We start from the raw sequence: 26,608 nt of genomic DNA, 5'->3' as shown, positions 1-26,608 counted from the left end.
CCGCCGGGGCTGCCGGGGCGCCAGGGGGCGCGCGCGGCCCCGCTCCGGGCCCGAGGCCGGGGCCGGGGCCGGGGCCGAGCGGGAGGAGGGCGCGCGGCGGGGCGGGCACCGGGCGGGCACCGGGCGGGCACCGGACTGACACCGGGAGGGCACCGGGCGGGCACTGGGCGGGCACCGGACTGACACCGGGCGGGCACCGGACTGACACCGGGAGGGCACCGGGCGGGCACCGGACTGACACCGGGCGGGCAATAGACTGACACCGGACTGACACCAGGAGGGCACTGGACTGACACCGGGCGGGCACCGGGCGGGCACTGGACTGACACCGGGCGGGCACCGGACTGACACCGGGCGGGCACGGTGCGGGCACCGGGCGGGCGCTGCCGGCGGAAGGCCCCGGGTTACAGCCCCCAGCCAGCCTGGTCACCCCAGTCACCCCCGCCACTCTGGTTACCCCATGTGATAAACGCCAATCACTTGGGGGTTTTTTAATTTTAAAAGTTTAATAATAATAAAATGGTTATAAAAATAACAATACAATTAGAGTGTTATGTGTAGTAGATACAATTCGCGCCATTTCTAGTATGATATATGTGATATTGAATATTTGTTGGAGTATACACGTTTGTATTAGGAGTCCCCCCCCCCTCCCCTCCCCCGCAGGAGAAACCTGGTGTATGTTGAAACCCGATTTACAAGTAAAAGGATGTGGCTCGGCCAGCCGGGCGCTGATCATCGGTGAAAGACCCGAGATGGATATCATGGAAATCCTCGGGCAGATACATGTGAATGCAGGCTACCCTAAATTTCGTCAAGAGATTCACCAACTCCTGACACTGAATTGTTCTTCATCACGAAAAACGAAAATCTCATTAACCTATGGACTCTGAATAGAAGAAAAGACTGCTTGCTGAAATCTTGGCCTCGGGCGGAATTTTCCCTATAAAAACCGCTTGTGCCAGGATGTAGGTGTGTGGGCATAGGGGAAAACTTCTGCTGAGGCTGACTCCTTGTGGCACACACAGGGCCGATTCCCGGGCTCGGCTCTGTCTTTTTCTGTGGCTGGCTAGATAGAATTTGACCGCTAATAAAATTATTTTTTTCCTTATTTTTAATCTGGCTGAATAAATTCTCATTTATAGCATGGTGATCCCAGCCTCCCTGACCAACCAATCATCCTGACCATCCTCGTTACCTCGGCCATCCCAGCCACCTCTATCACCCCAGTGACCTTGGTCACCAGCCCCGGACACCCCAGCTGGTCCCTGTATGTGGAAGCATGCTGACATTACTAGTGATTGTTAAACCCTGTGGGTCATAGGTTGGTGGGGATTTGCTGCAGACTTTGGTGGTGTTCATGCTGTACTCAAGCAGAGCAAAGCATGCCCAGCCCTGGAAAGAGGGGCCTGCTCCAGGAAAGAGATCTGATCTGAGAAAGAGGGATCTGCTCCAGGAAGCTGAGACCTGTATATGGAGGGTAAAGTGTTATGAACAAAACAGCCTGGCTGGGACACTTGGCTCGAACTAAGTACTGACATTGAAATGTTAATTAGCTAATCGCTCCTGGGAATCACCTACACCCCACCCAAACTAGGACTAGGATGCAAAATTAGCCAGTGGAATCATGGGAGGGGGTTTTGGGGATGAAAAACACCCCAAAATGAAAAAGAAGGGCACAGTGGAGGGGGCTGGATGGGTGTGCTGGTTGGGGAAAAGGGAACCCCATCCCTAGTCTGTGTTTAACATGTCACTATAACCTGCAGAGGACCAGATTGGACTGGGCTGTGGGAAGCAGGCACAAAGAATCAGACATTTTACCTGGTGTTATCTGCAGGGCAGGATGGGGATAGTTGCTGCTGTACCTTGGCAGCAGATTGTGCATATCTCTCTGCCCTTTGGCTACCAGTGTGCCAGCAGGAAAGGAGAGAGGATGGTCTGCGGGGACTGCAGATACAGACTGGACACCTCTTTTTCTTTGGCTACCAGCATGCCACGGAGACTCCAGGGACAGATTCTGCAACTTTCTCACCCTGTGGCTACTGGAAGAAGCTACACCACCCCCCCCACCGAGCTGACTTTTTAATAAAGAGCTGACCACTAATAAAGGCATAAAACCTGTTCATTTCATAAAGGATACCGCAGAACAGTCACCATAAGGTGTGGAAATCTAGAGCTTCCCTCTGGTTGCCCTAGCAGGTCCGGGACCCTGGCAGGGGTCAGGAGCCCCCTGGACAGAGCCCCCAGAGACACTGTCTGTGATCTCTGTCCATGGAAAAGAGTTTTCAATCTTACAGCATGATTTACAAGCTCTGAGTGTTTGATATAAGTAATAATTAAGTGTGGCATGGGTGCAAAAGTAAAGTAAGTAGATTAGGGGTCCAAAGGGGACCAGATGAAGGAAATTGGGTGTGCCTTGTCCTTTTTCTCCTTCTTCATGCCCTCCATGTTTCACTGTGGTGTTGGCATTTTTCTGTTGGTTCAGGCTGGGGACACACTGTTCAACGTAGGTGACAGATATTGGCACGTTCTTGTAAATCCAGCCCAGGGAGTTTCTGGTATTTAATGTTTGTAACATCCCACTGAGGGCAGAGCCCCACACGCTGCCCTGCAGGACAGAGCTGGGCAGGGCAGCAGAACATGTGAGAGATAAACAGAATAAACAACCTTGAAACCAGCACAGATGAGTTATGACTTCTTCTTTGGTAGCAGGGCTCAGAGACTTTCTACAGTCTCAGAATCATCAATACCTCAGACTCCGACATGACCCTGTATGAATTCCCACAGATCTCTTTGGAGTTATCTCAGCACATGGACATCATTACAAAGCCTGGCATCACTCAAGTGATACTTCTAAGTAAGAAGCAGAAGGAAAACATGAAAAGCACATTTATCTTGGAGATGGGGGCCTGGATTTGGGAAGCTCTGCCCCAAAAGATGTGAACTGAAATCTCAGCCGCTCCCATCAGCCTCAGGGAGCACAGAGCAGTGTGTATCCAATCTGTAAGGACCAAGAGAAGAGCCAGCTGTGTGTGCTTCCCACAGCAGCCAAGTCCCCATAGGACTTCATTTATCCCCACTGCAGCAGAGAGCAGAGAGAATGTTCTCAGCAAATCACTTTGTTATCACCTAAGTTTAAGATAACTTGACTTGATGATATTGTTATCAGCTAGATTAACTTTGCTATTAACTACAATTTTTTTTTTTTTTTTTTTTTTTTTTTTTTTTTTTTTGTGGTGCGGTGAAAACCTCTTATGCTTTTGGAAAAAAACCCCAAGGAACCCAAACAGTGCTCTAACTGTGTGGGTCAAGGAACAAGGAATTCTTTTGTCTGATTGTGAAAAAAATATATTTTCTCATATAATAACTCCTGGTTCATGGGTGTGTTTGGCTTATGAGCATCCCTCATATGAATCCCATCATGATCCCATTCCCCATCTTCCCTTTCAGCATCTCCCACGGGGCTGGGGATGGTCCTGGCTTCTCCCCAGGAGTGTCCAGCTTCAGGAATCTGATGATGGAAGGATCACCCTGGGGCTGTCACCCAGCCTTACACTGAAGGTCTTGGAGACAGAGCAAAGCAGAGAATGAAGCAACTTCTCTCCAAAGGGGGCTGGGGACAGGCTGTGGGGACCTTCCTTCCGAGTTTATGTTCTTTTGTGATGGTCTCAAATTCTCAATAATGTGGGTTTCTTTCTGCTTTTATTTTGCATTCTCATTAGTTTTGCATTTATACCGTTTCAAGTGCCTGAAGAAAACCAAACTTACCACCTTGTTCCAAACCAGTTTGGATTTTTTTGCCTGTGGTGGTGTTTGGTTGGTTGGGTTGGGGTTTCTGTTCTGTTTTTGTAGTTATCATGCTGGCATGGTAGCGTGGAGGAAGGTTTTAGAAAGGCCTTGGGAATGGTAAACTGAGGAAAAGGATACATTCATGTATGCCCCATTGTATTAGAAAGGCCTTGGGGATGGTAAACTGAGGTAAAAGATACATTTATGTATGCTCCACTGTTTCGGGAAAGTCCCGCTTCAGCATTCCTCTGTAGACCCCCTTCTCGCCACCCCTGAGCAGTTCCCATTGGACCTGGCCCCTGGGGTGGTTCTGATGTGCCTTAGCTGAACACTGTCTCTATTGTTTAAAACCTTATCTCTTAATTTTGCTGTATAAAACTGTATCTGAGCAATAGCCCGGGGCCTTTGGTCCCTGCTACCGTTCAGGCAATACAATCTCTCTGGACAAGCATACCATTGGTCTCTCTTGGTCTCTTTATGTCGAATCCTAGCGGCGACTGAGGCAGCGCCGCAGCTCGGACCGTGCTAACCCAGACGCTGCCTGGTAAGCCCAGGGCAGCGGGACCGCGGAAAACCCCGGCCCCGGAGGGGACAGCTAGCCGGAGGGTCCCGGGGGGCCGGGGAGGGGCAGGGGACAGCGGCGAGAAACCCCCGAGAGCAAAGTGGCGGTTGAAAGAGAAGCAACATGTTTTGTTGTGGGATTTTGTTTGTTTGTTTTGTTGTGTTTTGGACTGTAGTTTTGGGGTTTTGTTTGTTTGGGGTTTGTGTAGTTTTTGTTTTGTTTGTTTGTTTGTTTTCTGGGTTTTTTGGGGGGAGTTGGTCTTGTTTTGTTTTGGGGTTGTTTGGTTTTGTTTGGTTTGTTTGTTTTTTGGTTGGCAGGGGTGTTTTTAGTTTTGTTTTACCTTTGGTTTGGATTTTTGTTTGATTGGGTTTTGATTTGTGGTTTTGGGTTTTTTGTTTGTTTTATTTATTCTGCAGTTGTGTGGTTTTTGCTGTGATTTGGTTGGGTTTTTTGATGTTTGTGAAAAATGCATATAATATGGCTCCACACAGATATTTACTATATGTATTATGTTATATTGATTAGTTGTGCTGTCTTAACATTTTAATAGTATGGTAAATGTAGTTTTGTAGTTAAAATGAAGCTTTAGTAGCTAAAATACAAACTGTGTATGTGGGGTTTTTTAAGGGAATGAGATACTCACCTCAAGATAAAAGTCACAGAATCCCTAATCTTCCAAAGAAGAATTTATGGTTTTCCTATCAGAAGAAGCAAATTTCTTCAGGCCTTGCTCAGACTTTTAAAATTTTAAAAACTAAGCAATTGGCTTGGTTTTTCACAATGTTGTTTTTGTGGGGTTTTATGAAAAACGCCAATCGCTTGGTTTTTAAAATTTTAAATGTTTAATAATAATAAAATGGTTATAAAAATAATAATACAATTAGGGTAATAAAGTTTAGCATTAGGACAATTACAAGACAATAAAAAGCAAAGAATTATGGATGTCCAGATGCTCTGGGACACTTAAGCCACAACAAGCATGCCTTGTGAACAAAGGAATCACCCTTAAACCAATGCACTTGTTGCATATTCATACATCCTTCATGGTTATGCATATGTTCTATTCTAAACAAGAAACTCTGTCTCTTGTATGTCAACTGTTTCCTTTAATCCCCTGGCGTCTTTGAGTCTGACAAGGCCTGAAGAAATTAGCTTCTTCTGATAAGAAAACCATCAATTCTTCTCCTTTGGAAGATTTAGGTGTTCTCAAAGTGAGTATCTCATCCCTAAAAAAAACCAAACATCCCCCACATACATAGTCTGTATTTCAATGTTATGTTGGAACCTAAAACTACACTTAACACAATACGTAAGAGAATTAATACAGCATAACTTTCTAACATTACACATATAATATTCATTGTAACATTTGCGAAAAGCCAATCATAAAATATGCGTTTTTTCGCAGGTTTGGTTTTGGTTTTTGAGTTTTGGGTTGGTTTGGGGTTTCTGTTCTAAGGAAGCGCGGGAGGCAGCGCGCACCACGGACTACATCCCCCAGCGTGCACCGCGGCGCGCCGCGACGTCCCTCCTGCCATTGGTGCAGCGCCGTGGCGCGCCAGCTCTCGCGTGTCGCGAAAGCCGCGCGCTGGGCCGGGGCAGCTGCTCGGAGCACGATTGGCCGGAGGCCGCGCGCGGGGGGCGGGGCCTGGTGCGGGGGCGGGGCCTGGCGCGCGGCGGAGATGGCGGGAAGCCCCGGCCGTGAGGGGCGGCGGGACCCGGCTCCGGCTCTGCCGTGGGCTCTAGCACCGACCCCGGCCTCCACACCCGCTTTGCCTCTGGCCTCGGAGTCTCTCCAAGCCCTGCAGGACCTGACCGGCGATGGAGGGGTCCGCAAGGAGCAGCTGCGCCCCGGCACCGGGCAGCCCGTGCCGCCGGGCGCCTCTGTGGCAGGTAGAGCCGGGTCTGGGGTCTCCTGTGGGCCCCGAGAGGTCCCATGGCCAGGTCCGGGCACTCCTGTAAAGGATGTCCCAAGGAAGCTGTGGTTGCCCGTTCCTGGGAATGTTAAGGGCCACGCTGCTCTAGTGGGAGGTGTCCCTGCTCATAGGTTGAACTTGGATCATTTTCAAGGTCCTTTCCAGCCCAAACCGTTCCAGGATTCTCGCGGTGTCTCCAGGGCTGGTGTCCTGCAGTGAGGCTGCCTGAGCACAGCCTGGCTGCCCGCGGGTGTTCGGGGTGCTCTGCAGGAATGTTATGCCTGAATTCAGTAGTTCAGGCACCAGTAACCATCTCCTGAGCAGCTTTTAAATAGGAATTGTTTAGTTTAGCCTGTGTTCAGCAGGGCTAAGAACATGAAAATCCTTGGAAGTGTGGGCTGGAGTGGGGATCTGGTGCTCATCTCTGTCACCTGTCTCCCCCATGTGAAGTTTGGTCTGTGTAGCTGGACCTGAAGCAGGTGCTGAGGAAAACAGGTCAGAGCCTGTTGGGAAAGATCCCCCAAGACTCTTAATGTTGACATACTGGTGACTGGCAAAGACCACAACAAGGACTTAAACATGCTCATGTTATACTGTAGTGTGTCTCTGTTTCATAGATTGTCTCCTCTCCTTATCAGTATTTTAGCACTTGGGATACCCTGTTTAACTTCTCGTGGCTGAAACATTAAATGAGAAGGCATCTTGACCTTGAGGAATGAAGGATTTCTAGGCCCCACCTGTGCTCACAGAGAAGTTTGAAACTGGAAGCAGTTCCTGAAGTGCAGGGCCCTCGTGCTGTGTCAAGAGAGGCCCATTACAGTGCATTTTCTGAGACAGAACTGGAGTTACAGATGCAGAGCTTGGGGTAGCAGTACATTTCCCCCCTTGTCCCTCTTTCTAGAGCTCCAGCTTTGGTTAGGGAATTCTTTTTAAATATTTATGCATATAGCTGGGGCATTTTAATTCACTTAGCTGAAGTTTCCAATTCTTAAATGTGCAAAGTTACATCTCTTAAATAGATTAGGACTGTAAAGCAGCTGCTTTGTCTGGGGATGTTAAAACACACAGCAGATGGTTGCTTGGATGTGACCAGGTTTTTGGTGTAAAACAGAAGGGTTTTTGCTGCCTCTGCTGTTCTATAGCAGAACAGAAAAGGAGAAGCAGGATGACTGGGTGGTTGCAATTCCTGGTGTACTCCTGATGCTGTGGGATATGAAATCAACCTCTTGCTTTTCCCTTGTCCCTACTCCTCGCTTTGGGCTGTACAGTGAAGTACTCCGGGTACCTGGGAAATTGGAATAAGCTCTTCTGTTCAAATGGGAACAGCAAGTATCCAAGGCTGATGAAACTTGGAAAAGGTAGGTTGAGCCACAAACTTTGTCATGGGGCTTGGGATTGTATTAAGGCATTTTGGGAACTGGGGTTGTATTAAGGCATTTTAGTTTAAACTCTGTTTGGTGTCTTAAGGTTAGTTGAAACCCTTAACACTTGCTCATGGAGTCCAAAATCCTCCTGGTTCACATGGGAGATGGAATCTGGACCTGCTCACCCTCTGCCTGGGAGTGGTAGGGAGGTGTTCCCCACCTGCGCTCAGGTAGTTTTAAATCTCTTGAGAGCAGATGATGTTTTCCAGGCTGGACAGGTCTTTTAGCATGCTGGTCTAGTGGAAGGTGTCCCTGCCTGTGGCAGGGCTTGGACTGGATGATCTCTAAAGCCCCTTTCGAGCTCATCTAGCTCTGGATTTGCAGTACCACATGCTCAGTCCCACAGTGGCAGTTTCCCTGATAATCCATTCTGGAGCAGCTTGCTGTTGTAGTTGCTGAGACAGGAGCTCCCAGGGATTTTTTTTTCCTTCAGGCTTAAGGAGAAATCATAGTTTGGTGTGTGAGGGTGTTGGTGTTTGTGAAGCTCACCTGTCTCACCCCTTGTTATGACAGACATCACACTGTGGGGGCTGGAGATCGGGCTACTGTCAATGACCAAAGGCGAGGCTGCACTGTTCGTCCTCGCTCCCGAATACGCCTACGGTCAGCGGGGCTGTCCTCCCTTCATCCCCTCAAACACCATGGTCCTCTTCAAGGTGGAGGTGCTGGACTTCATCGATTCAGAGGAGTGCGATGCCTTCTTTGAGTTGACTTATGTGAGTTCTTTTAATAAAGCTTGAGCCCAAAATCTGGTGGGTGAACCATCATTGTCCTGTCTCACACAAGTGTGGCTTGTGCGTTACATGTGTTCAGGTGAATGCTGGTGCAAGTATCTAGTCTCTGGGCTCCCAGCTCTGCTCTGATCCGTGTCTCTGCCCTTTGTGTCCCTCCATATCTCACTGTTTGCCCTCCCACGCAGAGGGAGAAGGTGAGGTTTGCCTTTGTTTGCTCCTCTGTGCTGGATGGAGTCAGTGGAATGGCTCCCATTTATTATTAGTTTCACCAGAAACCTCATGGTTGCACTAGAGGGCATTAACTTCTAGGAATTTCTTTAAGGAACAGTAAGGAGCTGACTGTAATAATCCTATTCAGTCTGCAGTGTCCCAGTGCCCCACCAGCCCCCACCCTTTGTCTCTGCCTCTTGGCTCCTCTCCCAAGTGCTCCTTGTTTTTTCCTTCCTGGTGAGTTACAGTGCTATTGTTAATTCACCTTTTCATGCCAAGGGCTTTGGGCTGTGGTTATGGGTCAGTGAGTGGAGGCAGAAGCTAATGGGGGAGCCCCTCCAGCCCCTGCACAGGCAAATTTTTCCCCAGAACCCTGTGAGCAAACCACACTTGTGCTCCCTCCTTGCCCACCTATTTTGGCTGACTGACCTCCCTCTATGAGCTGGTTCCAATTTGCAGACCCAAAAGAAAACCTGTCCCTCCATTTTTATATTTTTTATTTAATGATTATTGGGATTTTTGTTTTGCTGTCTTTGGGAGTGTCAGGCTGTCCCAGAGCTGGCCTGAGAGCAATTAGAGCAACAAAACCGTTCAAGCAGCTTTGTGCCAGTGCCAGGATTTGTGTTAACTCAACTGTGTGCTGAAGGAGTTGGGCAGGTTTTAAGAACACATTCCTGCTTTTTTCCGTTCTACTTTGGGCCTGGGGAGCTTCCTGATCTCTTTACTGGGAATAATCAGCACAAGAACACTAATGTTTCAGCCTGGCTGGGGAGATACCACATGGTGGTGGCCTGGCCTTGGTAAGGACCTGGCTTCTGCTCTGTGAATAGGAGGGGGCTGGTTAGGACTGCCCTATTTGAGTTCTCTGCCTCTTTTCTTTAGTTTGAGCTGAAATTCAGATATTTCTTCACACAGGAACAGCAGGATAAACTTCCTCTAGAAAAGCTGTTGAAAGTGGCAGCCACAGAGAGAGAGTTTGGCAACTACTTCTTCTATAAGCAGCACTTCAAGATTGCCAAGGACAGATACAAGAGGGTATGGCACCAGGAAAATGTGGGGTGTGCTTTGGGAAAGCTGTGAAAGAAGGGATTTTTTTAGCTCACCACAACAGGTACAGGTTAGAGATCAAATAACTTTATGGTATTTTGCAGGTTTGTTACTTCAGAACCGGGCTTGCACACCTGATTTTGTGTGAGCAGCAGTGGTAAATGAAGGAATAGTCACAGAATAATTTTGTTTGGAAAAACTTTCTGAGACCACCAAGTCTAACTGTTCCCCAGTACTGCCAAGGCCACCACTAACCCATGTCCACAGGGCTGTTAAATCTCTCCAGGGGTGGGGATTCCACCACTGCCCTGAACAGCCTCTATGCCAGGGTCGGACAACACTTTCAGTGAGAAATTTTCCCCAGCATCCAACCTGAACCTCCTGTGCTGCAACTCAAGGCTGTTTGTCTTGTCCAGCTACCTGGGAACAGAGCCTGACCCCCATCTGGCTGCACCTTCTTGTCCAGGAATTGTAGAGAGTGAGAAGGTGATCTCGCTGGTCCTTTTTCCCAGTCTGAGCCTTTTCAGCTCCCTCTCTCAGCAGGGTAGATGTTCAGTTATTCTCAAACTGGAAGGCATCTGCTATTTTTTCGGGGGTAGAGATGATTCAAAGTTGCTTTTGCTTGGTATTTTTGAAAGGACTTGCCTTCTCCCCTGTAAGATATCCATATTTATCCTGTAAGACATCCATATTAAATCTGAGACCTGGGTCCTTTTTTTGGACTCTGCTGCTTTTCATGGTAATTTTCTAAACCTGTCAGCATGACTAGTAATGCTGAGAATGCCATGCTCTGTATTTAGAGTTCTGATTGTTATTACTTTTTAGTGACCTAGGTGAACAGAAATACGGATGTAGCTGTTAGATGAGATGGATTTCTCACTTTCCATGATGCATTTGTTGTGCACTGACTGGTTTTCCCTCTCTGTTCAGGCGCTCTCCATCCTGGGTCACAGCTCTTCCAGTAAGGCAGAGCAGAGCCAGATCAACGCTTCCAAACTGCTGCTGTTCCTGAATCTCTCACTCACTTACCTGAAACTGGAACGTGCCGACCGAGCTTTGAAATACGGAGAGTTAGCCTTGGAGATGGACCAAGGAAATGCCAAAGCGCTCTTCAGGTGTGGCCAGGTGGGCAAATAAATCATCATGGAACATCCCAGCCTGGCTGTGGAGGAAGCCCAGAATAAACTGAGGAGAATCTCTGAATTCTGGGCTGCTTCAGTAGTCAAGGTGATCTGTCTGCATCTGCCCTTTTGGAAAGTCTGGCTCTCTGGAAATGTGTCACATGGAGCTTTTCCTGGAGTGTTCATTAATTGCTTTTCTCTGTTGCAGGAAAGTTTGTTTTGGCACAAGGCCTGAAGAAGGTCAGTGGGTCTGTATTTATCTTGTGATGCATCTAAATTGTTTCCATGACAGGCTTGTCTATACATGAAGGAGTACAACAAATCCCGGGATTTCCTGGCCAGAGCTCAGCGCATCCAGCCCTTCAGCCGTGATATCAACAATGAGCTGAAGAAGTTGGCAAGGTGAGAGCCCTCCTTTCCATACCTGGGGAAGAGAGAGTGTTTGGACAGGCTGTAATAGCCATTCCAAAATATTAAAAATATTAAAAAAAACCCCAAACTATTGGGTTAATAAGTGACTTGGGAAAACACATATGGAGAAAACAGCTTGAAAGACTTTTCAGGCCCAGAAGCTGCAAGTCAGGAGCTCAGAGTACCCACCCTTTCCATATATTTCTTTGGTCGGATGTGTGTTTCCTGACTTGTGAGCAGATCAGGCTGAGGACAGAGATGTGAGGGCTACTAGAATATCTCAAATACAGTGAAATACAGTTGGCTGATGATCTAGCTGTTAATGTTCTCAATGAGTGTGATTTTCATTCCCTTTAAGATGTGTTTGTTATTTTCAGCAGCTGCAGGTGCTTCAATGCACAATACTAATATTCATTAAAAGTTAATTTCTTGCTGTCTTGGAGATAATAAATGAACAGCCCTGAAGATGAACTCTTCCCTTCCCCACAGATGAAGTCTTCTTTTCCTCACAGGCTGAGTTCATGCCACCTTTAGTCATGCCCCCACCCCACCAAAATGTGACTAATGGTTATCTATGTCCTCATGATGCTCTTCCTTTGAAACTGCCAAAAGCATTAGCTTTTTCCCAAAAGTGTGTGCTGTCCTCCTGGCACTGTTTACTGAGGCAGAAGAGATGCTGTCCTCAGCTCTGGAGCTCACAAAGCAGCCCTTGAATACAAACCCTCTTCTGTATGTCAGTGCCAGGCACTTGCAGAAAGGCAGTAATACCTAAAAAGAGTGGTTGGTGCTGCTGGAAAAGCTGGTGGGCTGAGTGCCTTTTGCCAGGGGATATGTTGCTGGAGGGCTGTTTCTGTTTTGTGTATCCATGTTGTCTTCAATAGTCTGGCATAACACCAAATCTGCAAATTTGTTCTGTTACTTCTGAAGTACAAAGAGCTTGAAGGCAGTATTAGCTTCTGGTCTGGAAATTTTAAGTTAATCTCTTGTATTCATCCTGATCTCCAACTGGATGTGGAGCTATCAAATTGTCCACGGAGGGTGGGGAGTTCTAAACTAGATCTGGCTGGCTGCTCTTGGAAGCTAGAAGGCCTGATTCTAGAAGCCTCATGTTTTCACTTAGTTTTGTTTGAAATATGTTGGTAGATAAAAGAGAAATTTTGCTAATGGTGTTTAGGTGGTGTGGCCAGGAAGCAACAAGGCATTTCTGCCTCTGTCAGCTCCAGCTCTGTAGAGAGCAGCATGTTCAGGGAGTGTGCATGTGTCAGAATTGAGTGCACCTTAAACCACTGTTGTCCTGGAGTTCCTGCTTCACTGCCTGTTAAAACTGGTGTACTTTTTGCTTTTAATCATGCAATGGTTTGGGTTGGAAGGGACCTTAAAGCTCATTCCACTGTCATGGGAAAAGACTCTTTTCACCATACCAGGGTGCTCTAAGCCCTATCCCACCTGGCCTTTAACACTTAAGGGATGGGACAGCCACAGCTTTTCTGGGCAGCCTGTGCCAGGGCCTCCCCACTCTCACAGGGAAGAATTTCTTCCCAATATCCCATCTAACCCTGCACTCTGGCAGCAGGAAGCCATTCCCTCTTGTCCTTGTTCAAAGTCCATCTCCAGCTCTTGTAGAGCCCCTTTAGGCAAGGAAGGGATTCTGAGGTCTTCCTGGAGTTCTTTCCAGGTGAGCACCCTTGTTCTTCCAGCCTGTCTTCAGAGCAGAGGGGCTCCAGCCTTTGGAGCATCTTCATGGCCTCCTCTGGACTTGCTCCAGCAGCTGGATGTGTTTTCAATGCTGGAGGCAGCACTGTAGGAGAGGTCTTCTGCCTGTGACAAAGAGTGGAATTAGTGTGAAGCAGATGTACCTCTGGCTAGATATGTAATGTTGCCAGCCTGCCTTGCCTGAGAACTGGTAGTGTGATCTGACAAATGCTTCAGAAAGGGAATATGAATCAAAACCTTGTTCTTAGTGGCTTTTCACTTCCTTACTGGGTACATTTATACTTCATTAAAAGCAATGTTGTATGGTAATCAGCAATCTCCCTTTTGCTGTCTAAAACAAACCTTTGGAATGCATCTGTTTCATGGCTGAAACAGGTTCTTGGCAAAATGCTCTGGAGAACAAGAGGCAAAATGCTCAGGAGAATCCAGAGTGAGAGGTATGTAGAATGTGTCTGGTACCTGCTGTGGTGGATTTGGTGCAAATTCTGCTGCTGGATCTAGGAATTCTGTTGGAAGGCTTGCATTGCATCAAAACCAGAATGAATTTGGGTTCTTCCAATATCTGGCATTACCCTGTTCATCCAAACAAAGGGCTCTTGGATTTCCTACTATCATAGGTGTGGGAATGTGCCAGCTACAGGTGAGCATCCTTGGTCAGCAACTTCTGTGTGAGACTTACCAGGAGAGAGTTTGTTGTGCTGGGATTTCATACCCTCTAAGGTTCTGGGCCCCAAGGATGCTGAGGGCTGGGGCTGAGAGAACCTGAGCCAGCCTCTCACTGGGGCTGGTTCTAGTGTGTTGCACAAAACTCTTTGCTTTTGGCCTTATATGGCAGCAGATGCAGGAAAGCTGAACTCATGGGCAGCCACTGATCCCTGGAACAGTGTTCCCAAACTGAGTCAGCCTGCAGTTCAGAGATTCCTTACCAGTGAGGTGAGAGCACAGAGAGCAGAAGATACTGCGCTTGGAGAAGTTCAAATGGAGCAGACTGCGAAGCTTTTGACATCCTGTCACACTGGCAAGGAAGACAGAACAGAGCAGGATACATCTGCTTGTCATCCACATAGCCCAGACACAAATCCTTGCTGTCTCCTTCCCATCCTCTGCCCAGATCCTATATCCATGGCAGATATCCTGCTGTATGGCAGTTGAACAGTGTCTCCTGGGTGCTAAAAGGACTTGCATAAGGACACACAAAAGTATCCCACAGCACACAGATGGGGTTCCTCTGCACTATCCCATGTTTCCAAGACCAGTGTAGAAAGCACCTGTCTCACAGAAGGCGAATTATCTAATTAGTCCCAAGCACAGCAGAGATCCAAGGGCTGGGGGTGAGGCATGACATTCCCAGCTCTTTTCCTGACATTGTAGAAAGAAGGGCTTGGTGGAGCTGTGCCTCTGCTGCCAGCACACTCTTCCATTGTGTTAATTTATTTATATCCAAAAAATAACATTCTTTTCAGGGGGTGGCACAGACAGTCTCCAGCCCCTGACGCCATTCTGTGCTCTACTTTGCAGATGCTACAAGGAGTACGTGGAAACGGAGAAAGAAATGTGCTGCCAGATGTTTGACCCTCTCAATTCTTATGGCTGAGAAGAAATCAAGGTAACCAGGTTTTTAAAAGGGCTGAGCTCTCCCAAAACCTGTCATACCTGTAGTGTTCTCAGGTGGAGAGCCTGCTTCTCTTTTGCCGGGGAGGCTTTTGGAGGCAAAATGGAAAGTGATGGGAGTGTGTGGAGAGGAAAGGCAGGATGGTGGGGTAGAGTACTGCTACATCATCATCTTGAAGAGTCTTTCCTGTGAGGCAAATGTGTGGGACAGGGACTTGGAGCTGGCAGCAGTTGAGTAAGTTTGGTTTGTTGTTTCCTGTGCTGCTCATCCCAGCTATTCCTGGTCAGAGCCAGGGGCTGAAATAGGTCTGTAATCTTGTTTCTCTGCCAATTAAAAGAAAGGGGAAAAAAAGAAAAGTTCCCGTCAAACTTAAGAATTGGATTTCCTCCTCCCCTCTAGCACTTCTGTCTGGAATTCTGTCTTCAGCACTTTTGTCTGGAATTCTTCACTTTAGAAAAATACAAATATTTTATTTCTGGGGTTTTTTAAAGTATTAAAATAAGTCTGTATAGAAAACTTCAAGTAGATGTTTTGGACTCTTTAAAGCTTTAAGTCTTCTAGCAAAATTGACAGGTTTATAAACGTACAAAGGCTCTTTGATCTTTTTTTTTCTCAAAATCTTCAGGGAGGTGCAAGCAGGAGCAGAAATCTTTTCTGGTCTCTTGCTTTGGGGGAAACCCTAGGGAAAGAATTCTGGAAAATGACAAAATCCTTCTGTCATGAACCATGCCCACTCAGGGCCATCAGTTTGCTGCTGTTGTCTCTCCTGCAATACAGACAGTACCTCTTCGGTAGCAGAAAATGAATATTGGCAGTCTTTCCATCAGCTCTGGTGTTTTAAGGTTGTCTCTTTGTGCTTATGAGGAAGCTAAGGCAGTGTTTGAGGAAGAGGTTGGATTGAATGCTGCTTCTAAAGGAACACAACCTTCTCCTGACTGCACATGACTCCTTGTGGAGCCTTTACCCTTCCTGCTGCCCCTGTGCTCTGGTCCAAGCTGGGCATATGAATTCAGAGCACAAGTCATCCTGCCCTGGGTTTGGGATGAGGCTACTAAGTGTGTTAGCAGGTACTTGCCCCCAGGAAAGGAGCTCTGAAAGGGGATGTAAGATTGATGAGATCTTGTGCAGAAAGTCTGTGGCTCTAGACTTGGCATGAGGCTCTGATTCTCCACTTGCTGTGTTTCAGGAAGTTGCAGTTTGGAAACATACAGGACCTTGGGTCTCATCCCTGGTGGTGTCTGACCTGGGAAGCTCTTGTGAGGGTTTGGAATCAGGTGGTGGAAGTCAGAGTGATTGTAGTGATCTGCTGGGGCATCAGACAGGTCCTCCCCTGGGAGAATTGTGTGACTACTTGTTTCCCAAAAAGCATTTTGTGTTGTAAGTAAAGCCAGTGATTTTGGTTAGAGGAGACTGAGAAGTACAAAGGAAAAGAGCAAAATATCTCCTGTAGTCAAGCTTAAGTGCTGGGCTGAACTGTTTATCAGCCAATTTATCCACTGACTCCTGTGTATGGATTTCTCACACCTTACATAGCTGATGGATAGCTGTCAGTCAAAAATGTTTCCAAGCCTCCTTGAAGTTGATTTTTGTTGCAGTATTAAAAGGAAACTAAGTCTCCCAGATGAACATAAATCACTGAGTCCCAAACAAAAATCTACTGTTCATTCATGGCAAAAGAAGTCCTTTGCTGGAGGAGGTTCTTGCAGGGTCCTGTGTGAGCTGAAGGTTGGGCTGCTACTTTAAAACTTCATTATGCATTCAGAGAGGGGCAAAGCAGTTCCAGCAGGAGCTCCTGCTCCCTGTCAAAGACACTGGTAATTGGTCAGAATTGAGGCAGAACATTCTTCAGTGTTTTCCAACAGCTTTGTACCAGTAAAGTTTAGGGTACAGGCTGTACTGGGGCAGTTTGGCAGGCCAGCTTCATCCGTTCTCTTAGACACTGAGTGAGGAGATGGGCTGGGAGTGCTGTCTGCAGTCTGTGGTTAATGGACCAGTGCAATCACAAAAATTAAAGAAAATCTCCCTATATACCAGCTGACAGGTGCTTGTGGAGCACTGAGCTGACCTGTGGTCCAGCTCCTGAATGGCTCAGAGCTGTAGTTGTAGCATCTCTTCCCTCCTGATCATTGCTGCCTCCATCCCTTGCTTCAGAGCTCTTTCCAAGCTGAGACTGCTGTGCCTTTGCTGAGCCCTGCTGTGTTCCAAGAACAAAGTTCAGTTCTCTGTACTGACTAATCCAGGGCTGTTTTGTATAATTACACTCAAACCTGGGTGCACCTGAGCATCTTCCTTCTGCCTGATATTTTTGCAAGGCATTTTGTAGCGACAGGACAAGGGCGAATGGCTTTAAGCTGAAAGAGGGAAGATTCAGATTGGATATAGGGAGGAAATTATTTCCTGTGAGGGTGGGGAGAGCCTGGCACAGGTTGCCCAGAGAAACTGGGGCTGTGCCATCTCTGGAAATGCTCAAGGCCAGGCTGGATGTGGCTCTGAGCACCGTGGTCTAGTGGCAAGTGCCCCTGTCCATGGCAGGGAGTGAAACCAACAGGTTTTAAGGTCCTTTCCAACCCAAACTATTCCATGATTTCTGTAACCCCTGCCAGCTGTAGAGCCCAGTTCTTCTAATTGCCTCAAACATCTCACTCAGAACACATTTCCTACCCTTTCAGTGGAATTTTGTGTCAGAGTAGATTTTCCCTTTGGCGAAATGCAAGGCTGCTTGTGGTCCTTCTTGGGGGGAATTCAGAAGTACTCAGAAGGAGACAGAAGCACAAACTCCTTTTTAAATCCATCCTGCTGCAGTTTCTTCTGAATCCCTTGGGTCTCAGGCTGGCCCCTCTGAGGGTTTGGTTTATTTACCTGTCTCTGTTCACTTTGTGTGGTGCAGGTATGTAGAGCCTAATTTCCTGGGATGTGCAGGGCTGGAAGTCCTCCTTGGTGTCCCCTAAACTGCAGAATGGTGGGCTGAGGCCTCTGGCTTTTTGGAGCTTTTTGTTTTGTTTTGATTGAAAGACCCATCACAAAAAAAAAACCAACTTTCCCATTGTTGTGTTGCTGTGGACTCTCTCTCATAAGAGAACTAAATCATGAGGACTGGGGACAACTTCCTTAGGAATGTCTGGATTCTAGTAGTGGCTCCTTGGTGATAGTTCTGTCCCAGGAGGATGAGTCTCTGCACTCTTAATTTTGGTTATAGGTGCGCCAGAGCTGAAAGCTTGTCTCTAATATGTATCTCAGCTCAGTACACAGGAGAAGTGGTCCCAGGAGATGGGAGTACACAGGGAGATGTTCCAGTGAAAACAGACAAGACTGAAATTATAACAGTAACTTTGAGGTCAAACTGATGATTGCCATGAATTGCAAGTTCTACCAGTTTTGGAGGCATTAATGGGCAAGAACTGGCTGCAGAACTGAGGCTGTGTCACCAGGTAGAAGTGTCTATAATTGGGCTTAAAATCAGCAGCAGTTGCCAGTTGAACTGACCTACTAAGCTGCAAGAGCCTTGCAAATAAACTGAGAAGTCTGTGCATAACACAATCAAACTCCTGCCTTGGGAAAGCTCCAGACTTGGAATAAACAGCAACTTTCTCCTTCCCCTCCTGCTCTCTCTTATTCCTGAGCAGAGCTGAAATGTCCCTCCCCACTGCGGCCAAACAACAGAGAAGCAGCGATTCACTGCTCCTTTAGAATATGCAAATCCCTGTCCCACTGAGGTGCCCTGTGCTGCAGAGGAAATTGTTACATCTCTGTTTTCTGCTGAGCCTTCCCAGCTGAGGGGGAAGACTTGAAGGAGGACTTAATTAAGTATTCTCCTTGTTAAGCAGAGGAAGGAGAAAAGCTTTAATGAAGTTGTTGAGCTGGGGGTTTTGTTTTCCTTCAGGCTCTCTCCTCTTCTAGTGTCTTGCACTTTTTTCTGAGGATTTTTGCAGTTCCTGCCTGCAGTAGTACCTGTAATACATCTCTGGAAGGATCCTTGGCTCTGTTTTCCTCTGGAAACTGAAGAAATTACTGTGGCACCTGGTTTTAGGGATCCCTGATATGCTTTCCTAGGGGACGTACTGGACGTGATTCTGGATGCACTAGGGCTGGCTTTGCCCAGACTGGGAGGTCTGGCCAGGACTTAGAAGCCACAAGATGATGTGAAATGGAAAGGAGAGAGACCTGTGCAATATCCCAGTGTCCCACTGTGCCTGTCCTTCAAGGCTTTGGTGAAGTATTGGTCCTCCAGCCTTATCTAAGGATGGGCCCTCGGCTGTTCTCTCTGATTTAGGAAGTGTCTAAAGCCTGTAATTTCCTTTGGTGTTCAAACACAAAGCTCCCAGGTAAGGTGGAGCAGATTCCTGGCTGCAGTGCTGAAAGGAAATGTTGCTGACAGGAGGTTGGGGCCAGGTGGGGTTGGGCTGTGCTCTTAGGTGGTAAATGACAGGACAAGGGGAAACAGCCTCAAGTTGTACCGAGCTTAGATTGGGTATTTGGGAAATTTTAATGGAAAAGCTTGTAAAGCATTGGAATAGACTGCCCAGAGCAGTAGTGGAGTCACCCTTCCTGTAAGTGTTCCAAAAATGCATGGATGTGGGATATGGTTTGTATGAATGTGGTGGTGCTGGATTGGTGGTTGGACTTGATCTTAGAGGGTTTGTCCAACCTTCTGTGATTCTGTTCTCTTCCACCTCCTGCCTGTTAAAGGTCACCTGGCACTGGTCTTGGGAAGGCCTGGCTGAGACCCCAAGGGATATTCCTGTGTGAGGTTTTACTTCTCGGAGCTTTTTCCAGCAGCTCTAATATAAAATATTCTGGTGCTACAAATCAGTAGAACATGAAAAAGGTGCTGGACTCTTTCTGTTCCCATGATAACATCTGGTTTATCATGCAGGTGGAGTTTAAACAGAATTGGCTATGTGTAAGATGGGAATTTCTTTATGAAGTCTTAGCTTTGCAGAGCACTCAGAGTCACTATCCCTCACTTCCAGCAGCAAGGAAGGACGTGATTATCCTAAGTTTTTTCTCTGAGTTAAAATTTTTCAGACCTCCTTTCTTGCCTCAAGTTGTGCTCTGTCTGGGCACCAATCCTCCTGCTTTGGAGGCTCCAGACTTTCCCTTTGAACTAACAGATGTCTTTGTCCTGTTTTTCTCACTCTTTAATCTAGGGATTTTAAATTATCATGGCTTGATACCCTTCAGGGGTATAAGAGAGTGTTGGTGCTAGTCCGAGTCCTGACACCTGCCAGCTCTCTGCTCTAGTGAGCAGTGAAACCCTAACAAACTTGAGCAGAGTTTTAAATGCTCTAACTGGGTATTGCAGTAGCTGTGATGATACAGGGGCAGCTGAGGGTAATGTGATGAGTGCTGAGGGCCTTCAAAAGTGTTCATTGTGGTTTTGAGAAACACTCATCTGCTTGTGACCTCCTAAGCCTTGTTCACCTTGTTCACTTGTGCACGGAATCACTGAAACGCAGAGTTGTTAAGGTTGGAAAAGCCCTCTAAGATCACAGAGCCCACCTGTTCCCCCAGCACTGCCAAGGCCATCACTAACCCATGTTCCCAAGTGTATCATCCACACATCTCTTAAACCCCTCCAGGGATGGGGACTCTACAACTGGCCTGGGCAGTTGTGTCAGTGCCTAACCATCCTGTGAAAAAAATTTCCAGAAAATCCAAACTAAACCTCCCCAGGCACAGCTTGATGCTCTTCCCTCTTGTTTTGTCCCTTGTTCCCTAGGGGCAGAGCCTGGCCCCCACCCAGCTGCCCCCTCCTGTCAGGAGCTGTGCAGAGCTAGAAGGTCCCCCCTGAGCCTCCTTTTTTTCAGGCTGAGCCCCTTCCCCAGCTCCCTCAGTTGCTCTGTATCGGAGTGTCTTTTCCATCATCAGCAGCACAGAGCGTCTGATGGAACTGGGGCCTGTATCCCTGCTGGAGTAGCATCTGGGCATCAGCAGCTGTGTCTGACACAGTGGCTACAGCACTTTGCAAACAGGTGATGATTTTGGCTGTTGGCACCAGGAAGTCCCCACCAGGGCTCCATATTTAGGGAATGACCTTTTGGAAAATCTTTTTGCTTCAGATGCAGGGAGTGTCTTGGCACTGTTGAAAGTTGGTTTGCTGAGCTCAAGAGTTATTTCCAGTAAGGATAGACATGACCTTAATGTGCCTCTTGCACAGCCCACCCTGCTTTATCAGGGGCTGTTGATTCCATAGAATGCTGAACGTTATTGTAATAGAGGTTATCTGAGCACTTGAAGAACTGGGAGCTGTTCCGAGGATCAGTTTCAGCCCCCACTTGCTGGGTGAAATCCTTCCCGAGTCAGAAGTGTGTGTGTTGAAGAGTTCATCACTTCCTTCACCTTCCCATAATCATTTCTCTTATGAGACCTCTTGCTCTCTGAATGAGAACTTTTGTTGCTTTGTCTGGGTGCTGTTTTAAGGGTTTGTGGGTTTTTTTTTGTTTTTTTTTTTTTTTTAAGATGTGCTTGGGAAAGAGCTCTGCTTTGTGTCCTTTTTGCTTTATGTATCTTTGTCTTATCCCAGATCTAAGGAGACTTCACAGCTCTTCCTTCCATCGCTTTAGGTTTGGGATGGTAGTTCATGTCGTCAGCATTCAGGGCCTCTGGAGTCAAGACCTGTTACAGATCTCTGGAGAATTCTTCCTCACACAGAGTGTCTATCTAGCATACACACAGCTCTTGGAACTCACTGTGGATCATTTGTACAGCTGAGAGTTTTGGTAAATTGACTTGGAAAAAAAGTCCTGAGGAAAAAATGTGTCTGAGTGCAAATCTTGAGATGACAGTTTAAGTTTATGTGGCTTGGCTCTAGAAAAGAGGAGCAGCATATCTGTTCCTTCCACTTTCCTCTGTGGATTTGGATATCTGTGATGTGGTTCTGACTTTGGATGTGGGAAGGGTGAGTGTCTGTGCTTGTTGTGCTGCCATGCTCTGAGAATATATCCACAGCCACCTCAATCATTGGAGTGGCCACTTGAAGCCCTCACAGCTGGACATCCCTAAAGAGCACTTACAGAGAAAAGAGGAGAGCATGGCTGACTGCAGAGCCACTTCCACAGAGAACATATAAATGGTCCCTAATTAGGGAATTTTCTCCCTAAGGCATGTCACCTGCTCAGAGAAAGCTCCCTGGGATGGCAGTGCCTCATGCCCAGATTAATCAGGACAGGCTAGTGTTGTAAATTGCTGTTCCTCTCCTGCTGTCAGGGTGAATTGCCCAGCACATAATATTATCAATCAGCTGCTGAGAGCACCCTGGTGCTGCTGGAATTTCATCTTAGCATTCCAGAGCGATGCAGACCGTCAGGAACCTCTAGTGGAGTCCATGAGATTGTTCCCTTCTGGTCGCAGTGGTTTTTCTCCAGTGTCAGTGCCTGTGGACTGGTCAGGCTCTGAGAGAAGAGCACTTCTCAGGCACTTGCTGTTCACGGGTTTGGCTCTTTGTTGACGTGTGCTCATAACATCTTTCAGCTTTCCCAGCCAGGCTCATGTGGAGCTGCGGTGTTAGGATGTGCTTTATCCTTCTGGCTCCTGAGTCACAACTTCCCTTTATTTCTTCTCCATGCTCAGTTAGATCTGAACATGCCCACTTAGATCTGAACAGAAGCATTGAAGAGGAGATGTTCTGCTTCCCCTGAGAGAGGAGGCTGCATTTCTCTGAATATCCACTGAGGTCACGTTTCTGATACGTGAAAGCTTTCCAGACTGCCACCACCAACCTGATTTCTTGGATACTTGCCTTGAGGAGAGCTCCTCTCACTGAGGGTTATCCCAGTGCAGCACTCTGGGAGCTGCTGCCTCAAGGTGTGGGGGCAGTGAGGGCTGAACTGGCAAAGAATGTTTAAGTGCACAATTCTGAGTTTTCCAGTTTCCTTGTGTTTTGGCAGGAACTTTATCTGTTGTGTTTGGTGCCTCCCTACAGCCCTTCTAGAGATGGAGGCAGGAAAGGGGAAGCTGGGGAAGATGCACCTGCAGGGTTTTATGCAGAAAAGCAGCTTAAGCCTTAGTTAAAGCATTAACTCTTAATTGTGATTTTAATGCAGAGTAAAGGTGATATAATTAGATCATAATTATGATTATAAATGACCCATGACCTGGTGTGTTACTCCCTATGAATTGATGATCAGCTTTGTAGTTCCAAAGGATGACTTAAAATAGCTGAGACCAACAGGCTTGTGTGTGACCTTGAAATCTGAATGTGCCTTGCTGGATTTCATGGATGAGTTGCTGCCAACCTGCTGTAGTGAAGGAAACAAATCTTGGAGCAGGGTTCTGGTTGGAGTGTGCTGTTCTCCTCCATGCAGGAGCAGCACTGGTGTTGAACCCCATCCAGCTGTTGTGTCTGCAGGGTCCTGTGGTTCCCCTCCACTTCTCTTCTGATTGTGGAGCCATTTGGTGGAAATGAAAGAGATAAACTGATCAAACATTACCTGAAATGGCTTTAGGATTTCAGTTTGAATATTTTTTTAAATTAGCTGCACATAAAGACTTTATTGCTTCAAATAGCAACCATGAAACCAGAAACCTCTTGGTCTGATCCTTTATTTTCCTGTTGTATAAGAAGCCTCAGTAGCTGTAGGCTCATTCCAAGTTAGACACCCCAAACACCAGCTAACAGCTGGTGGGAACACCCAGTGATCAGCTTTGAAGTATTCCTGTTGGGAACATGTGAAGGAACTGCTGTGTGGGGATGGGATTAGACTGACAAGGAACAGAGTGGAAATCAGTTGTATTTTAGGAGGAGCAAGGATGCTTTAGTTTAACAATGCAGAGAACACTATAGCACATCAAGGATAAGGATTCCTTTTTCTCACTTGAAGCCTTTCTTTCCTTCTGGTTAAAAGAACTTTCTGCTGTGAACTGGAGAAATGATTTAAGTGTTTCTCTCTCTGATTCATTTTCAAAGAGGAGATCAGCTGAAGTGCCTTTCAGTCATTTTCCTTCTTTATGGACTTCCTGGAAAGTGCTACCAGCCTGGACTGACAACTGATATCTTGTGTGTCAGGAACCTTGTGTACCCCCAGTTTTGGAAGGTTTGGCAGTACAAGGGGGCCCATTAAATGAGGCTGTAACATGGGATTTGGTGAATGCACTAACTCACAGTTTGTGGTAGGCTGGAAGTCTCACTCCTGTGTTTCTTACATATTAAAAGTTCCTCAAGTCTTTCGTGCTTTTATTATCCTGAACTTTAAATTTGGTACAACCCTTGTAAGAGGCACATTGTGCTGACTCAGACCCAGTTTTCTGGCAGGGTGGCCCTTGGTCATGGGTTCTGTGTGGCTCTGAGCCCATGGAGTGATGATCCCACTACTCCAGAGTCATCAGAGGGAGATGAGTCATTGGGGGTGGGCTGGAGAGTCTTGGTGTTCCTCAAAGCCCCAGTTATCCCATGATCCTGTGGTGCCTTTCAAGGATGTATAATGAATGAGGTGTGGATTTTGAACATCATGTGATGCTTCATCTTCTCCTCTATTAGTCTGTAAAGAAGCTATTTTTCCCCTCACAGTTCCTGGTGGTTTGTTTGTTTGTTTGTTTTTGTTTTGTTTTGTTTTTTGCCTCCTGGTTAGCAGCCTGTAACTCATTATCCTCTAAGGAACAGGCTTCCCTATTTTTCTACCAGTAATTTGTTTTACATGTGCTGGAATGGCCAGCTGAGCTGGCTGGGCCAGCTGTGGTGGCACGCAGATGCTGGAAGAGTATAAAAATGGGATTGGGCTCCTGGTATTCCTGAGCTGTGAGCAAGTCATGCACCTTTGGGATGGGAGCCTTTGACCCTCAGAGCTCCTGTAGGATACAGATACTGGGTTGTTTTGGGAAAGGTTTCTAAGGATTTTCTTGGGTTTTCATTTATTCTGTTTTTCCTTCTGCTGGTAATCCTATAGATGAGAGAGGGACAAGGTTTATGTTCCAACAGTATTTTGGTGTCTTTTGTGCTCAAAAATTAGGGAAATACTTCCAAAAGGAGTTTTTATGTGTTGGTATTTGAGAGGAGCCACTTGTAGCTACATCAAGGACAGCAGGATGTGACCTGTGGCACCAGACACAGGGGAAGGTGCTTATTCTGTCTCGGGACCAGGGAGGGGAAGGTGCTGCTTCTGCAGGAGCAGAGGGAAAACCCAACTGGGAGAGGCACTGGAGGAGCAGGTGAAGCTTTTGGCAACAAGGTCAGTGCAGCCATTAGAAGGTGAGGTAAGTGAGCTAAGTCCTGGTCAGTGACCAGAGAGATTCCCCTTTCAAATTTAGAGCTGAGGAGGGAGGAATCACCACTTAAAAACAGTCCTCACCACTTAAAAACAGTCCTGGTTCTTACCCAGACCAAGCTGATGCTGTACCAAGATACATATTTCCTTCTGGTGACCCTGAAGAAGGGGAGGTATGGGTGGAGGCTGAGATGAAATAGTGGATTTTTGCTGGATGTGGAAATTTGTAGTTTCCCTTGCCAGGGCTTCAAGACTGTCAAGGATCCAGCTGCAAGTGGTGGGGTGAGGTAAACAATTGCCCTAAGTGCTGGGGGTGCTCTGTGATCCATTGCTGGGTTGCAGCCAGATGGCCAAACCTTCCAGTGCTCCTGGCCTGCAACAGGAAGGAGCTGGGAGCAGGGAAATATGGGGAGAAACAGCAGAAATCTGGGTTGAGGAGAAATTCCTATGTCTCATACAAGATTCAGCTTTCTCCCAAAGGCAGAGTAAGTATCCAGGACTCAGTATCCCAGAACCAGAGTGGAAAAGCAATGGGAAGCATGGATGACCCTGTGTAGGAAGGGAGGTGGCCCAAGGAGTGCTTTGGGGATTTTCCTGAGGGGGCCTGACTTGTTTTTAGCTCTTGTCACTTAATACTCTGTTTTCTCCAAGTCTTTCATGAGGAAGTTGAATGGATTTTAAGGGGATTTCACTGTGTTTGTTCCACTTGTGCTAATCTGTGGAATTCTGGGTGTTTATTTCAGGGCCACTGGAGGTGTATGCTGGTAACCGTGGATCATTGAGAGCTGAAATTCAATAAACTGTACAGGTGGTGCTGGGGAAAAACTGACTGTGATACTTTGTCATCCTAGGACTGTTGCAGCCGTCCATCTTTTGGCACATGGAGACCTCAGCATCACATACAAGTTTTGGGAAAAGGGACAGGAGCACTGTTTTACTTCAAGAGACTGAAGTGAAGGTTTAGTGTTTATGCACAACCTGATTTTCCTGAAGTTTGATTTGTTTGCTATGTTTTGAGGCAGTTTCCAGAATAATTAAATCTGTGCTGCTGGAGAGAGGAATGGGTCTGTGTAAATCCCTTCTCTTCTCCCATGCACACTGTTTGAAGGAAATTCTTTCCTGACATCCTGCCTCTTGCAGATAGATTCCAGGCTGCTTTCAGGGAATTTGTAAGTAGGAGGAGGACGCCATGAAGTTTTCTGTTTACACAGGTTGTTCTTAAAAAAAATATGTTTGGTTGTTTTGTTCTGGTGAAATAAACCAACCTGAACACTAAAGCTGGCAGGACTTGTGCCAATTTATTGCACAAATAAAAGTGATTGCAAGAGTGATTAATGCCTGAAAGGAGCTGGAATTTGGAATGGGGTCTGTAGAACTGGCTCCCTTCGTGGGCGACTGGTTGTTGTACTCTTTGTTTTAGCTGAACGTTCCTGTGAATGTTGATGCTAGATCTAAAATTGCTGAATAATACCAGCTTTGGAGCAAACTCCAGAACTCTGTGTGCTCAGAACATGAGGCTGTGGCTGGGATTGAATCAATGCAGAGTCAGAGATAGTCTAAGAGCTGGAGTCCCTCTGCTCTGGAGCCAGGCTGGGAGAACTGTGGGTGTTTGCCTGGAGAAGGCTCCAGGAAGGCCTTAGAGCCCACTCCTCTGTGTAAAGAGGCTCCAGGAGAGCTGGAGAAGGACTTTGGACAAGGGGCTGGAGTAACAAGATAAGGAGGAATGGCTTCCTGCTGATAGAGGAGAGGGTTAGATGGGATAGTGGGAAGGAATTCTTCCCTGTGAATGTGGTGAGGGTTCTGGCACAGGGTGCCCAGAGAAGCTGTGGCTGCCTCTGAATCCCTGGAAGTGTCCAAGGCCAAGTTGGAT

At 47.1% G+C, this 26,608-nt stretch overlaps 1 protein-coding gene across 1 annotated transcript; it reads left to right on the top strand.

The window, feature by feature from the left end:
• The first annotated feature begins 6,033 nt into the window (after positions 1 to 6,033).
• Positions 6,034 to 26,015, top strand: FKBP6 (FKBP prolyl isomerase family member 6 (inactive)). The gene is made up of 9 exons (XM_077787629.1): positions 6,034 to 6,244; positions 7,536 to 7,625; positions 8,205 to 8,407; positions 9,551 to 9,670; positions 10,613 to 10,807; positions 11,096 to 11,205; positions 13,303 to 13,364; positions 14,446 to 14,533; positions 25,590 to 26,015. The coding sequence occupies exons 1-9, from the start codon at positions 6,034 to 6,036 to the stop codon at positions 25,687 to 25,689; spliced, it is 1,179 nt and encodes a 392-aa protein (XP_077643755.1). The 3' UTR covers positions 25,690 to 26,015.
• Positions 26,016 to 26,608: the final 593 nt, after the last annotated feature.

The sequence above is a fragment of the Lonchura striata genome, chromosome 20 (genome assembly GCF_046129695.1).
Source record: "Lonchura striata isolate bLonStr1 chromosome 20, bLonStr1.mat, whole genome shotgun sequence".
NCBI classification, from domain to species: domain Eukaryota; kingdom Metazoa; phylum Chordata; class Aves; order Passeriformes; family Estrildidae; genus Lonchura; species Lonchura striata.
This window is presented reverse-complemented; position numbering and strand designations above follow the sequence as displayed.